This window comes from Botryllus schlosseri, chromosome 14 (genome assembly GCF_051294905.1).
Source record: "Botryllus schlosseri isolate E-star chromosome 14, Bs_hap1, whole genome shotgun sequence".
Lineage (NCBI taxonomy): Eukaryota > Metazoa > Chordata > Ascidiacea > Stolidobranchia > Styelidae > Botryllus > Botryllus schlosseri.
In genome coordinates, this window is record NC_137249.1 from 9,472,304 (window position 1) to 9,488,915 (window position 16,612).

The 16,612-nt window shown below is 41.2% G+C and overlaps 1 protein-coding gene across 1 annotated transcript; it reads right to left on the reverse strand.

The window, feature by feature from the left end:
* Positions 1-4,342: 4,342 nt before the first annotated feature.
* Positions 4,343-7,524, reverse strand: LOC145455187 (uncharacterized). Its single transcript, XM_080333145.1, has 3 exons — positions 6,838-7,524; positions 4,923-5,189; positions 4,343-4,579 (listed from the first exon to the last, which is right to left on the reverse strand). Exons 1-3 carry the CDS (start codon positions 6,920-6,922, stop codon positions 4,479-4,481), a joined length of 453 nt encoding a protein of 150 aa, XP_080189271.1. The 5' UTR covers positions 6,923-7,524; the 3' UTR covers positions 4,343-4,478.
* Positions 7,525-16,612: the final 9,088 nt, after the last annotated feature.

The following is a 16,612-nucleotide window of genomic DNA, read 5'->3' on the forward strand; positions in this document are numbered from 1 at the left end:
GTATCCTTCAAAACTGTCCATCGAATTCGAGTAAGGTTAAATCGACCAATATTTATGTATGAATGAGATCCTTCTGATCTAAATATTTGATCTCTATTTTAGCGAGGATGTAATTTATATTTCCCCGCCGATTTACCATCTGTTGCATATGATTCTACACGCACTGGTGATATTTGCAGGGCTAACATTTCTATCTTCGGCTGACATTGACACTGGTGGATTCATTTCAGTGCGGCTACATTATTTTTATCACGTCACCTCGGAACATTATCATCAATACTATCATCTTTCTATGACATTTTACCTCCTGCATTCTTTTCGAAGACAGGACGACATATCAATTTTGACACACCCTACTCCAGAGATCCAGACCGCCATGTGCATCAAATTATAAAACAAGTGGCGAATATATTGCTTGATGTCATACCTTGTGTTTGTGATCACCTATGGATACGCATGACGTTGCCGTAGCAACGATGCGCTCCCGTTAGACATGTCGCAACTTTCCTATCCCGATGGGTGTTGCTAATAATTGACTAACTGATTGGAGTACTTTATGCTTCATATATTGGAGTGTCATAAAATATAGCCCACTAGATACACACGATGGGTGTACTCAATTTGAAATTTGTATTGCGGTGATAATTTGTCCATACGGTTCTCATCTCAAGATATGTATTGGATGATTTATATCAATATTGTTGAAATACGGCTTTTATCAAATTCGTTGCAAGGGGCCCCGTTTAGGTCAGATAAATATAGATTGGACTTGAGTATTTCTCGTCATTGAACATAATAGTCCTAAATATCCATGGAGATAACCTGACGCCATAAGAAATTTTGTTACGTATGTGTCGATAACAATATATGTATTGTCTAGGTGCCCACTGACAGCCGTGGACAGTGTTCAAAGCTCGCACGCATATCCTCCACATGCATCATTGTTGGTTGGAAGTAGTTGGTTATTTTGTATAGAGAAGCCTCATCCTTATATATGTCAAACCGCCATAAATTTCTATTTTTATGGAATCTTCTTGTTTGATAACCTCTGCTCGTGAAGATAAAATTTAATGCGGATGTACCGCGTCGTCGTTCACTGGTTATTGATTTTAGTGGCTAGTAGCTACTACCCGCTACCCATAGTTGTCACTTGTCATATTCAAATTTTAATAAATCGGTAATTCAGTACCATCAATATGATGCTGTTGAATCTCGCATTTAATATTGCATTGTAGGGATGGTGTGAACCCCTGAAAGGTTCACGTTCGTGTGAATGTGAACCTATGACGTCACGTGACGTCGTATTGCTAATTCCAACCCTGCATTTCAGTGAAGAGATATATCAATGTTTGTACGTACACGATATACCTAGCGACTACTCAGGTCACGCTATGCCACTATAGAGACTGTAGACATGCCATAATGCTGAAGTAGGCTACATCATTAGACCAGTGGTTCTCAACAGGAGTGCCATTTACGTTTCGCATGTGTGTGTGTTGCGAGAGATTTCTTCGAAATTTTGAAATTATACGGAAAATAATTCTAGTCTATAGCAAACGATTAATCTAACTCGGGGTCAATGAGAAGTTTGTAGATTTGACAAATCAAAATTGCTGTCATGCAGGCAACCAATATCCCCCGCTAATTCGATTTACCCGACCATATCGCATGCTCTGAAGGCTGAAATAAGTTTTGCACAATGCGTTGAATATTAATCGCAGAGAAGAGCCTGTATGACGATGCAATTTTCTCATCGTCTTCCTAATCACAAGCGAGAAATGAACTCCTTCGGGAGTGATGTTCATTGTTCATGTTCATTGTTCACCTTTACAAATTCGAATTATAAGCATAACCAATTAACCATCCATCGAATTATAAGCATAACCAATTAACCATCCATTCATTCATCCATTCATCCATTCATCCATCCATTCGAATTATAAGCATAACCAATTAACCATCCATCCATATTGTGATTGTTAGGTAGTATGCCGGCACTGCCGGTCTAATATAGGCTTGTATCGCAACGTTATGTTACCGGTGACGAATTTAAGAATTGAGAACTAAAGTTGCTCAAATTAGATCATTTTACAAATTTCTCCGCCGCAAAGGCTATTATCGCGGTTTGTTGAAACTATAATTTATCTGCGGGTGGCTGCCAGTAGAACAATCGAGGTATGGCTATCCCCACGCGTTCTACACGATCTGCCTGGAAATGCATCTGGCATCCATGTAGGTAGGCCTATGCCTCTTCGATGCGATGGTTAATTACATCGACAATGCGGAAGTGTGGAGGAAGTGTCAAACAAATCTTATGGCGCAGTCCGAAGTTTCTGTGACGCCGTGAATCGTTAGTAAATCAAAGTGACCCAACCCCCTTTCTATACTTTCTTCTGAATATGTCCTGCTTGTTGTAATCACGAAGGATCGATATCCTGGTCCGAGGAATATGACGATCGTTTTTCAGGGCTTATCAAGCTATATGAGGGACGGTTTCCTTACAAATGTTTACTTTTAGAAATATTGAAATGGATTAGTCCATGTTGAAAGAAAGGAAGTCGAACGGTTTTTATCATTGTAGTGAACGAAGAAAATATATTTTAGAAGTGGAGGTCCTTCGGAAAAGAAAGCCGGAGAGCTCGCTTATATATTGCGACGGTTTGCGACATCACTTGATGTAATTACGACTGTACCAGATTTCCTTTTCTATCATGCAAAATTGTCAAATGAAGCTATGGGTAAAAGCAAATTGAAAGGCCCTTTTTAAAAACCATATACACACTCTAATTGTCTGGCAAAGCGCCGAGCTATTTCGAAACCACAATGTGCTAGTGTGCCGCGAACTATTTTTCTCTTTGGAAGGGTGCCGGGAGTACAAAATGGTTGAGAACCACTGCATTACACCCATGTTACCATGTACCAGTTCACACGCTCAAGTGACAAAAACCTATATTCAGCAAAATCCAATCTTGACCAACAGCGCAACTCTTTGGCTGTTGCGATGATGAATGTATGGAGTAGCGCCCTCCCTTCCGAAACTGTACTACGCGTTTAAGTTTGCTACTTTTCAAAAGTAAAGTAGACAAACCAGATCAGGCTTCGCAGGCTCGGTTTTACTAGCGTCTTAGGCCAATTATGCCATATGCCTGGCCGTTATCTCAGGCACGAAGCCAGCCGAAAAATGAGGGGGGGTTGAAATAAATGGATGGGTTTCGATTGTTATCGAATTTACTAATATAGCATCAATTCATTAGGGTTAAGTATATGCATAAATAACGATTATACAACATACTCGTGTTATACGCGTATGATAAGCTTGTCCACGTGTCCGGAAGTGCTGTTAATTAGCGACTGCCTGATCTGTCGTGAACAGTTAATATACACGCACTAATCAACGCGTCGAACAATTAAAGACGCCCGCTTTTCAATGCGTTTTACGTAGCCTAGGCGACGATTCGCGCAAGTCAAAATGTACGAGTTGTTATGGAATATGTGCCATAATGACGCCGATTGCAGGTGATTCAAACCTTACTTCTTTTATAACTCAAGGCTTGACACACAGCTTCTGATTGTTATGTTCAAGAATTAGCGATCGATTCCACATGTGCGCACACGTCGCACATGTTTGCGGCCATCCGATGTCATTCAGTTTCGAGATGTCACTCTTTAATCACAATCGCTAATCAGCATATACCTAACTGCATTTTATCCAAGCCATCGGGAAATAGGAGCCAAAGCAAGGTAGACCCGAGACGCGGTATGGTTAGGCTAGCGATATCTTTCGTACTAGGCCTATTGCAGATGAGATTATGTAGGCAAGAGATGATATCGTGCGCACCAAACCAATGCAGATGCGATTATGTAGGCCAGCAATGATATCGTGCGCACCGGGCCTATTGCAGATGCGATAATTAAAACCAGCGGAACTGGGCTTGTTGGAGACGTGATAGATCAGGCTAGCAACGATTGCCGAGCGCGCGCCAATGAATGACCTAATTTCGCAATCATCTCAGCGGGAGATCGTGTCGCATTACATTGTGCAGTTCACTGCGCACGGACGAATCTGGCAAATAATTGGCAACGCGCCTTCCGTTAATTGGCCGCGCGCAACACTATAATACCACTTATTGAATTGTAACCGAGTATTAGCGTCAGAACGGTCATTTGAAAAGGACGGGGTTTCACGTGGAGGGAGTTTCGCGCTTCCAAACCCCCACTTGGCTACGCGCCTGGTTATGTTTCTTTAGCTTCATATGACTACATTATTCGTCGTGATTATAAATATTTTTTCTGTTATGACTGGCAACTAAAATATATACGGAAGGCTAAACTCAGTCAATTAATGATCTTAAGTTTCCGATCTTACATACGGCACATACATAACTGTTCATCTGACTTGAACTGCACTTATATGCAGAAATATAAATATATATATTATGTTTATATGACAGCTTCATTATTACAATCAAATTAGTATCTCAATAAATACCCGTAGTTGTGTCGACGAAAGGGTCCGAACGAGCAATTGTTGTAAGGACATAATTAGCACATAACGCAGCTGGGGTAGTCACGGAAGCATCTGCGAACAAAATAAGATATGGTGTCGCTTATTTACTAGTTTTCGTACTCCACATAGGAGACTATAAATCATTTGTTTTCAACGTTCCTATGGTGAGCGTGCATTACTTAAAACATGAAAGCTCAGGACCTTCGCCCAGACCTATAGTTCTGGATAACCACTAAAAGCTGATTACTAGAAAAGGTCAGAACCTTCGGGGTTACCACCTTACGACCGCCCTCCTACGGATTGAAAACCACTGTAATAAACCCTAAAAGCCTGAAGCTGTGTGTTCCACTAGTGTGAATGTAATCAATTTCTATTCGCGACTGTTGCTACGTACTAGTATACTCTGTATACTCACCTACAATGTAGACTTGCAATAGCTTTTCATCTGAAAGAGACCTGCAGTAGTAATCTCCAGAATCTTGCACAGTCGCGAAGTTGTAAAAGTACAATCGACCATCCAGTTGTTCAACAGGCTTCCCCGATGGAAACTCAGGTACCGTTGTTCCGCCATTCCACCACGTTAAATTTTGGTTTGAAACCGACCGACAGATCACATTGGCGCCAGTGCCAAGAGGAATAACTATACATCCACCTTCCGCATCACCGTAAAACGAAAGGTCGTCTGTCGGGAATACATTGTCGTTTGTTAGTTGCATTAATATAAATATAATATTTCAAGATGAAACAACCCGAACTCAGTTCGATACAAATCTGCTGAACGTTCTATTCGGAAATTTCTCTTACATGCTGATCAGTGATAAATTAGAATGATTTTTTTGACAAAATTTTGACTTTTTTTGACATGTCAAAAAATCGCCCTATACTGATAATAATATGAAATGTTGTTACGTGTAGGCCATGGATATTGCCTTGTTGGTAATAAATATTGCCGTTTAGCTGTATAAAAATAATAATATACTCCCGGTAATCATTTGTCAACTAGGTCGTTTCAATTCATTGTCGCGCAATGCCTTTTGGAATACCAGCAGAATCGAGTGATAATGTCAGAAGTATAGGGCTCCCGGGCACAATGATTCTAGTACTCAAATTCGAATCGACTATTAATTGTAATGATTGGAGTAAAGTGGTGAGAGACGAATTTTTCCGAGTACTGATACTGACTAACATTTTTCAACGATAATTGCAGTCTTGGTGCTTTTTTCGTGGAAGCCTTGAAACATCAATTGCTCTTATTACCGCAGTACGGAGCTTAGCAACTTAGCCGCAGTGGTTCTCAACCTTTTTTTAGACACGCCCCCCTTTTTGATAGTGAAAAATTTCGCGCCCCCCTTATCGTCATATCACAAAATCCAACTGGGATGCTAGCAACCCCAACAGATTGTTTGGTGGTATGGATGGTTATGAATGTTGATGAGAGAATAAAAATATATGAAATTGGATCTATATAGAGAGAAACCCGCGTGCATTGTAGGCAAATCGCGCAAAGCGCAAAAAATTTTTTCAGTTGACCGCTTCTTCGCGCCCCCTTCAGATGTTTCACGCCCCCCAAGGGGGGCGCGCCCCCCAGGTTGAGAACCCCGGACTTAGCGGAACTAATATTTCTGTGAAGCCGTTATCAACACGCAGCATTGTCAGCACACAGTCCAACGAAGTCGATGTCCAAAGTCCAATGGTCGACGAAATGCCAAATTATATCTTTATGTGGTGTAGAAGAGGCAATAGTTTTTGTGGTCGCATATATAAGAGGCACACATATGAACTTTCCATATAATTCACACTATTATGACATCATAATAGGTGATGATCAAACACTCGACTCGAAGACTCCGTGGATTTGTAATCCATACTCAATTCAGAACCGAATCAGGAAGGTACTCGATTTTGCCCTCGCCTAGTAGGCAGTAAACATAAAATTCCAACGGGGACCCCATCGAAAAGGTGACTAGCTAATTAATAGCAGGTTGAAAGAATTGTGACATGGCGGTATAGACGCATAGTACTATTTAAGCTTACTGTAGAAGTTGTTGGAGCAGTGATAGACGCTGTCGCTAATCGACTTGTAATAGCTCAAGTTCGTCGAGGCAAACGATGCTAGTCATATCCTAACAGACAAATGTCATTGTGAGTGACCAGACCATATACAATGTAAATGCGCTTTCGGCACCACGCATTTGACAAGTTAGTCACGTGCCGCACCTGTCCCCCTAATAATTTCATATTCAACCGCAATATCATCGCCATATAGTTTGTGAAGATGAGTGTTGAAATCCGGCCTAAAAGTTGTGAAAAAAAAAACGATCCATACTAACCTTCAGCAACGGCTTGACGAAAACACCATGATAGACATGATATCGTTATCATAGCGAGTACGGTATTGCTGATCGTAGAAGTCATGCTGAAAATAACCAGATGTATATATTATCAAGTTAACAGCTTTGGTTGCAATTCACAACATATATATTATAGGTTATATATCTAATGATTTTATTACCGATATACTGATGGTGTAAATGGGAAACATTGTACACGTCAAATATCCGGAAAGTTTTTCGTAAGAAGCAACAATGTTGCAGACAACACCGCATGAAGTCTTATGGGAATGTTGCAAGTTAGCCTACTCTTTCAACGTTAATTGTAATTTCAAGTTGATTTTTTGCACTGCTTTATAATCTCCGAAAATATACGAAATATACCACCTACATCACCTATTCATTAGAAAAGTTCCCACTCAAGAATTTGTTTATGCCTTCAACACTTCAATAGCCTATATAAGCTCCGAAGCATATAGTATAATTTACTTATGTTTATGGTTGGTGGTATAGTGGGTATTCATTCAATTCATTTATTTCTAACATTGGATTACCTGATTTTTTCCCAACAAAATATCTAGCTTTTTATACAGTCTGCCTCAAACATCTGCAAGTTCTACAATGTACATTATACATAATATAGCCTACTCTTGCGATACCATCGTGTGCGATTTTGAACGCAATGTCTTAAATACGCCAGTATACCTATACTACCTCTTCAGATCAAAATTCAATATTACGTTTTGGCGGCCCACTGTTTGCTTATATTCATTACAAACATCAACCCCCTGTGTGTATAGCAGCTGATTGCACATGCACATACTGGCAACACCTATAAGACCGCGGCGGCCTGCATGGGCTCGAAAGTAGCGTGACAATTCATCGCAGCAGTTGCCGACTCGTTACGATTTTCTGATGACTCAACTTGACTCCAGGGCTTTGGAGCCGGAGCCGGAGCCGGAGCCCGGAGCCGGAGCCCCGGAGCTGTGCATTTTTACCGGAGCTGGAGCCGGAGCTGGAGCTGGAGCTCTACATAAAATTCAGCCGGAGCCGGAGCCGGAACTGGAGTCAGTTATTTGAGGGGTAGCTCCGGCTCCGACGTATTTCATAAGAGGCTATTATATATGCAACAACATATCTGCTGATTTCACATAATTTAACAGCAGGCTTTCGCGAAATTAAGAATCTTTTCCTCTTTGGCGGTACCTTTTCCGACTAACCATGTTCCTGGGGGTTTAACAGCAGAGCAGTCATATGTTCAATGTTGGATTTCCATACATGAGTGCCGAACCTCGCGGTATGCGAAATATGCCTGTGAATATTGTGTGTATTCGGCATTCCCGCAATTTCATCATCAGCACTACCTTACCTTGTTGGCCAATTGTACTGCTCGAAAATAATGATGACTATGTATTACGCGAAATGGGAGAGAGGATATAAACGTGATTTCGTTGCTCATGTCGATCTGACGAGCACGAGCGGAGAAATTCCATCTCATAGTTGCTATGAATTGGATGAGCAAATACTCATTCTTTCGTGTTAGTTCTTTAATCGGGCCGCGAAATTGGACAGTATTATTGCGTATGCAATTATGCATGCTAATTTGAATTCATTACTGCTCATGATCGTCATTCACTCCAGTGTAAGGATTTTCGAGCGTAAATAGGGGATTGCAGAAGAATAGCCCAAAATCGCCGGTACACTCAGCAAACAATTGTCGGGGTGTGAGCTACTAAATGCGATATCAGGAGTCATGGTATTTTATGTTGGTGAAAAATTACTGATTTGATACGCGATTTCCAATTTGTAATCATCTGTTTCGTAAATTCATTCTTGATGTCTTCTTGATACTCTAGTTATTCCCGGATTATCGCGCACTGTGACTTGTAAATGTGGAGTGTGCATTCTGCATAGTTTAATTCGTTATGGGCATGGCGCAATGTGCATGGCACAGTGTTTAATTCGATTATTCGATTCGTTTCAACGGGAAAATATTATATTCCGATAAACTTGATCGACACGGGATGGACTGGTAACGAGTGCACCAATATCGAACGTCAAACCATTGGCCATTGGTACAAATCGAATTTCTATTGATCACGTCGTGATATCCGCCCATATTGCTCTTACTACAGTTACAGTTGAATAATAATCGCACATTTAAAGATTGAATTGAGCTGTATGGCTTAATGTTAACGAGTACAGTACCAGCGTTAAAACGCCGCATCAGAATTTTAATGCTGTAGACAGCAATGCCACCGAGTAAAATGCGTTCTAGTGCGACTATGATGTTTTCGACAATTATCAAGTATTCAATATGACGTCACAAGCCGGCACGGCGGCACCTAAGTCTTCGTTGCTGCATCCGATGTTACTGACGGCTGACAGACTCTAGAGCAGTGGTTCCCAACCTTTTATTTCCCGTGGCCCCCTTGCGCAGGCTTCTAGCACTGGTGGCTCCCTGCTTACCACTAAAAAAAGATTTGTTTGAACGTGCTTGCGTTTATTATTTTAATGCCATCTTTGATGGTGTTCAAAAGCAAACAAAACAAAACGAAACAAAGTCAACGAAGTTTAATTGACCATCAATGCGAGATTTGCTCTTGGGATCGTCTGACGAGGCTCTTTATATTTGGCTCAGTCTTTGACACAGCAAGACGAATGTCACTGCCAACATCGAGACGGTTTCTAGATTTTGTTTTGATGGTAGCCAGATCAGAAAACCCAGATTCACAAAGATAGGTTGTGGCAAATTGAACGAGCAATACAGAAGCTTTCTTGCTGAGTAGCGGATATGAATCGTAAAGAGACATCCAGAAACTGGCAAAAGCTTCTCTGTTTTCAAAAACCAATTTTAGCGCATTTGAAACCTGTAGTTCTGCCAGTTCCCCTACCTCTTCTTCAATAGGGTCAATTTCGGTGTTGAACGGGTCTTTGTACCACGGAATATGCACACGTTTTTCTGGAAAATAAGATTCAAACTCAGCAGAGACGATTCTCAGGTGCTCAGAGATGCAAGTTTGGATGCCCACGGGTAACTCAACTTTTTTAATTTCCAGGTATTGGCTTAACAGAGGGAACGAGGAAGTTGAGCGTACCTTGATTCGTTCTCGCCAAACTCCAATTCGAGCGCATATTCCAACTAGTTTATCTTGAACGTCACCGACTGTTACATCACGGCCTTGTCGGGAAAGGTTCATTTCATTAAAGCACCCAAATACATCTGCCAAATACGCCAGTATCATGACAAACTCTTCATTTTGAAAGTGGGCGTGGAAATTGTTTTTGTTTTCTCGCAGAAAGATTTCCACCTCAACACGGAGTTCATATAGCCGAGAGAGACATTTCCCTCTGGATAGCCATCGAACATTTCTATAAAATAGGAGCCGAACATGTTCAGCTCCCATTTCTTTGGTAAGAATTTGAAAGAGTCTGTGGCTTTGGGCCCTCGCACGTATGAAGTTAATCACTTTTACCGCGTCGTCCATAACTTTCATCAAACTGGAAGGTAGAGTTTTTGATGCAAGAGCGTACCGATGTAATGAGCAGTGCGAGGACGTCACGTGGGGCCATTCTTTCTTCACAAGCGTGACGAACCCCCCTTTGACACCAACCATCGCTGGAGCACCATCCGTACATATATGTTTGAAATTTTGCCAGCCGAGTCCATTCGCTTCGAAAAACGAGTTCACAATAGTCTTCACATCTACTGCGGTGATGGTGCCTGGCATGGTATTGCAAAACAAGAATTCTTCTTTTATCTTTCCCTCTTTTTCATAGCGAGCAAAGGCAATCAAGTGATTTTCCAGAGCGCAATCAGTAGATTCGTCCAGCTGAAGGCTAGCCTGAATCTTGCTTTGCTTGATTTCAGAGCAAACTTGCTGACATACAGTAACAGTCATATCGTCAATGCGTCGGCGAATCGTATTATTTGAAAGAGAAATCTGCTGAATCTTTTTCTTTTTTGCAGGTCCTATCAGTAGTTCTACCATTTTCTCCGCACATGGCTTGATAAGGTCCTCGGCTATAGTGTGCGGCTTCTTGCACCTTGCAATCCGATATGCCACTTCATAGCTGCATTGAAGAGCTATGGATTTTCCTTCGCCAGGAATCCGAAATGGTTTAGTGTTGCTTCACGGTCGAATCGTACTCGCTTAGCAGCCAAAGCATCGTTGCCAACGTCATTTCTCCGCGGATGATTCTTGTCGTGGTGGTTTCTGAGTTTGGATGGACGTAATGACGCATTGGACATAACATACGAGCAAGGCATACATTGCGCGCATTCTAGGCAATCTCGGAGAACTTTTGTAAAGCCGATAAGTAACATAACTTTCTTTCCATTTTCGAACTTTAGGCATTTTGAATTTAAAATTTACGGTAATTTCTTTTTGAGTCTAAAATAGGCTAGGTTTGACCGTTGGTTCTCTATACTTGATATGAAAAGATTCAATTCCGTTATTTTGAGCCCCTGAGAACGAGACTAGTAGCTGCATTTTCTTGACGTAGCCTAATATAACTATACCGGGTTACTCATCAAACTATACTCATCTAACTATACTCATCAAACTATACTCCTCAAACTTCACCATCGCATCACTTTCAAAAGTTACCATGCGGTGGAAGATCAGCTAAATACGTCACATTGCTTGTTTATGATGATAGGACTTGACTGAAAATTGTGATTTGTACTTGGGCACGACGTTTTGTAGAATTACTCGAACGCGTACTGAATGGGAGAAAAATAAGGATGACTCGAGTTGAGTCGGGCGAAACGTTACAATCAGAGAAGGACATGTAACTCTGAAAACCGTGACTTGGTACAATCACAGATGCAACTAACTACCAAGGTGCTATAGTAAATGAACTGAACAAACTGAAATAGGATAATATCAAAAGGGCGTAGCTTGCGTTGCGGAGCGTATTTCGCTATCAAAGTAGGCCGGTATGGCAACCATTGACATACTGTCCCCCCTCTTAATGTGAAGTTAGTTATTTTCTGCGTAATATTGGGTCTCTTTAACCATGGTAATATTGCCTATTGAAGGTGACGAGTATAAAGTTGCGGTGTTACGTTCCATTGCTGTAACACCAACGGATTCGTCAGCGACTAGAAATTTATATTGCTGTGGCACATTAATCAGTCGGCAGTTGTCATTGATCTGTAAATCTAACGCTGATTTAATTTTACTTTGGTAATGGCATGATCAATAGCCAAGTTATCAGGAGTATGCCCGCAACCCAGATTAGGATGTATTGCTCCAATGCTTCGATCAGATCAATATTTGTTAAACTTTTATATCATCTACCAACAATTGCGGCACGTCAAATGTCCGCTAGCTGCCAAATTATAACGCAACAGCTTTTACGATGTCATGAGATACATTTGTACTCTCGCATGGTGTCTATAACTACATATTTTGACAGACTATGCCAAGTACAACAACAATTTTATTCAAACATTTTAAAATGTGATATTTTTCGTACCAGGCGTGAATTCACAATAGTATAATTGGGAATATAGTTAGACTCAATCGGCTAAATCAGGCGTTTTGCATTTTCAGGTAGGGTTAGGCTACAAAGCAAGAAATCGTGTGACAATTAAACACGCGAAGAAAAATTTTACTACCTTTTTTAGTTTATTGTAATGTACAACGATTTTCTAAAAATGTGCCTGGACCCTGGATCTGCCAATGTGTCGGAACTGATATGTTAGTCATCAACATCCCAAGTGTCGCGGCCAGACTAATCATATTTTTGGTTGGCCTTACAAGTTCACAATCTGAGCAATTCAATTTCGATAAACAGAATTTCGATAATACAACGTGAAATTAGCTCGCGGGCTACTCAAAACCTTCTCGTGGGTCACATATAGCCCGCGCGGGCCGCGGGTTGCCCACCCCTGATATAGACAGACACCTTCGATAGTTTTCAGAGTTGGAGCTGGAGCCGGAGCAGTGGTATTAATGCGGCTCCGGAGATGGAGCCGGGGCTAATATATGATGGAAGAAAGCTCCGGAGCCGGAGCTGGAGCCATGCAAATTTACGGCTGCTCCAAAGCCCTGCTTGACTCGAGTCATTTTCTCAAAATTCGGAAATGACTCCACTCGACTCGAGTCAATTTGTGTATTGACTCGACTTGAACTCGAGTCATCGCGCATGACTCGGACCAAGTCATATGACTTGAGACTCGGGCAGCAAAGGCCGACATATCATGGTAATATCGAATAGTAAAGCTATGGCACTATTGGGATTTCGTATATTGGTACTGCATGGTACTTGAAAATGTGACCAGAAACTGCTAAACGCGAAGAAAATTAGTATATTATAAATGCGAACCATTCGATATCACCAAGCAGAATTGTGGGTTTAACAAGACTGGAAACTGACCAGTCAACACAATGACTTAGACTCGGACTCGAGTCCTAATACCATGACTCGGACTCGAACCTCTGCTCGCAGACTCGGTGGTGAATTGAAAATGACTCGACTTGACTGCAGTAAACACTATAAAAGTGAGATTGACTTGTGACTCGGAGCCTCGTAACTTGGTTACAACCCTTGTGCCAAATGCATGTCTGGTATAGTCTTTCATGTGCAAAACTTTATATTTTGAATATATTCCTGTCGCTATTGCTGCTGCTCAGCCAACGTTGGGACGAGTCGAGTCATATAACAACGAAATTCATCGACAATTCTAGATATCCCTGCAATGGCCAACTGAAGTACGTACATTTTACGACGTTATGATCTTACTAATCTATAATAATTAATTTTCGAGCGTAAAATTGACCTGACGAACATGATGTTAAACAAAACAGATTTCAAGGGCAAAACCGAAAAACCCAGGTGATGCTCGAAAAAAAAACAGATCTGGGTGAAAAAGAAATCAGGAGTTGCATGTCTGGTCAGTGGTCATGCTGTGATGCGATTGTGCAGTCTCGTTTTATATTGAGCCCCCATTGTTATGTCACAAGAAATTGACCGTAAACGAAGTGAATAGATCAGGGCTGATCCCGACATCCTCTGATCAGGCTACGCAACTGGCGGACTGCGGTCCTAATGCGGACGTTTTCAGTGTTGAATCCTGAGCTTATCTGTCTCAATTTACTTATATTTTTAACAAAACGAAATCGACTATCGCTGATTTGCAAAAGCAAAGAGAAGTGATAATTTTCCTGCATTCACCACTGATTTCGTCTCGTCCTCGTCACCTCGTCACTCGTCACACATTTCGATGATTGATTTTGCTAATACTGCTTTACCAAATTTTGTATATAGTTTTACCGTATTATTTTGTATTATGGTATCCTATATATACCATTTTTGGGCAAACTGCAGCTCGCGAGCCGCATGCAGCTGTTTGAGCCTTTAATTTCGGCTCTTTAATGATTACACAATGTACAATTGCGCGTGCACAATTGCACATGCGTTTCGCCATTTTGCTAGAGAGATTTAACCTGATAAAAGATTTAAATGATAAATTGATGCATTTTATCACATATTAACAATATGCGTGTTGTTTTCGTGTTGTTTCTTTCCTTGTGGTTTACGTAACTCTTGTAAAATTGAGGGGAAGGTGGCACTATAGGGTTAGAACTTTGCAATTGAACTCTCAAAATCTAGTTCACAACTGCAGGTAAACCTTTCACCCGCAACGATGGAACATGTTCATCAATATACGATTGTGTTCAACAATGAACTTGATAATTAATCACGGTAGCGCCCTAGCGCAGGTCACAATCATTTCCGGACTAACAATGGTGAATACTGAATACGGCTCTTCGATTCGTATCGTAAAGGCTAGCAATGACGGCACAGTGCATACTGCACAGCAGACATAAGGTGATTACTTCACGAATGTAATCGATTGCGATTACGGTTACTTCTGAATCACGCAAATACGATTACAAATACGATTATAGCAAAATCGGGAAGGAGTTACATTTATTTTGCTTATGAGAACTTATTGGAAGACCTCTGAGAGAATAACTTTTTCAGATGAGTCGTCATAACATCATTTGCTGTTGATGTCATAATATACCCCCAGCATAACTTATAGAAATGAACATTTCGTGCCGGCCATTACCGCGCCACCTCAGCAAGACCAACATGTGACTCCGCGAAGTATGCTGGCAAAGGAATGCCTTGACCGTAAGTTTGTGTATGTGTCCATTGTCCATGGCTGCGCCGGATGGTCTCGAAGAATAGTCCTGTCCTCCAAATCTGAGCCTCACAATACAATTGTCACCCGGGGCACCAACTGAGGAAATTCATGCGCCCGTAACAATAAGGAAATTTATGTGTGCGTATACGAAAAATTTTTCTTTCCGCTACATTTTGGCGACTCCGATATCTCTTGACTGTATAGTAGACGCGAAGTCACGAATTAACAACATTCAATAAAGTAATAATAACAACGGGCCCGCCCGAAGATGTTAGAATTATGAAATAGGCCTATGTGCCCTAATTTTCGAAGACACCCACGTCCCCCAGCTTAACCGGTAAATCTGACCGCGGGAGCTGAGAGAGGATTAAAATGAACATTATTATATGCAATTACCAATATTTTACACGAAATAAGTCATGAACTTGAAAAATTGTTTGCGCTTGGCGCGACTTGGCAACGAATATACAGCGAATTCATATCCCATCTAAACTTGCCTTTCAGTTGTTGCGAAAAACCCGATCGTAAAAAGGGGTCTGGGGTACTTCGCCCGCCAGACGTTTTGGTTATCACCCTATTATTAAGGACCCAAGACCACCGTTTGGGGTAGGACGAAGTGCTGTTTCGGTCCTGATTCCAGCTGCAACCCACGCTTACATGGTGGAAATCGTCATGTTTAATTTGACGAGTACAAAGTTTCAAATCTTTGTCCGGCGCAGTGCATTTAAATAGGCCCATTGCTCGGCAAGCAGAAACGATCAAACGGCGTCTAACTAAGCATAACCAAACAACAGTAGCCTACATACGTTACTATTTGAAACTAGGCAGGTGGGGATTATTATCTTGCGGTGAGGTAGTGGCGTCAGGAGTGTATTGGTACATTGATGACCTGATACACGGCTTGGCGGGTGTTTTTACAATCACGTACCACAGGTACATCGAATAGCTATTTACTACGTTTGGATAATTCGCTTTGCAATGACGAGCCAAGCTAATACTTATGACGTAATAATGAGCAGTGGCGTTTGAAAACCCGACGTTTCTGCTATCAATAACATCGTAGCCTATAATATCGCACTCTTCGCTGTTCATGCTCACCAATGTTCAGATTATGTCATCTCATTCATGGTCCTTGTTAAAATAAAAAGTAATCGTTCTTTCACAAAGAAATCGATTAGATGTGAGAAATAGTCGATTACGATACTTTGAATTTTTTTCGATTGTAATCGATAGCTGTAATCGATTACGATTACTAATAACGATTACCCCATGTCTGCTGCACAGTGCAACATTTGGCCAGGAAAACGCCGCTAAGCAATAAATTACAAGAAAAGAAATTATATACAGGAAAATAGAACCTTTAAAACAGAATGGAAGGAATAGTTTGCATTAAGTGATAATAGAGGTAAGCCATTGTGTTGTATCTGTCAATTACAAAGCTAGTAACTTGAAAGTAGGGATGGTGTGAACCTCTGAAAGGTTCAGGTTCGTGTGAACGCGAACCTTTTTGAAAGGTTCTGTGTGAACGCGAACGTGAGCCTCGTGACGTCATAATCCTAATTCCATCCATGCATTTCAGTGAGTTGATATATTAATGTAAACAATACTTTG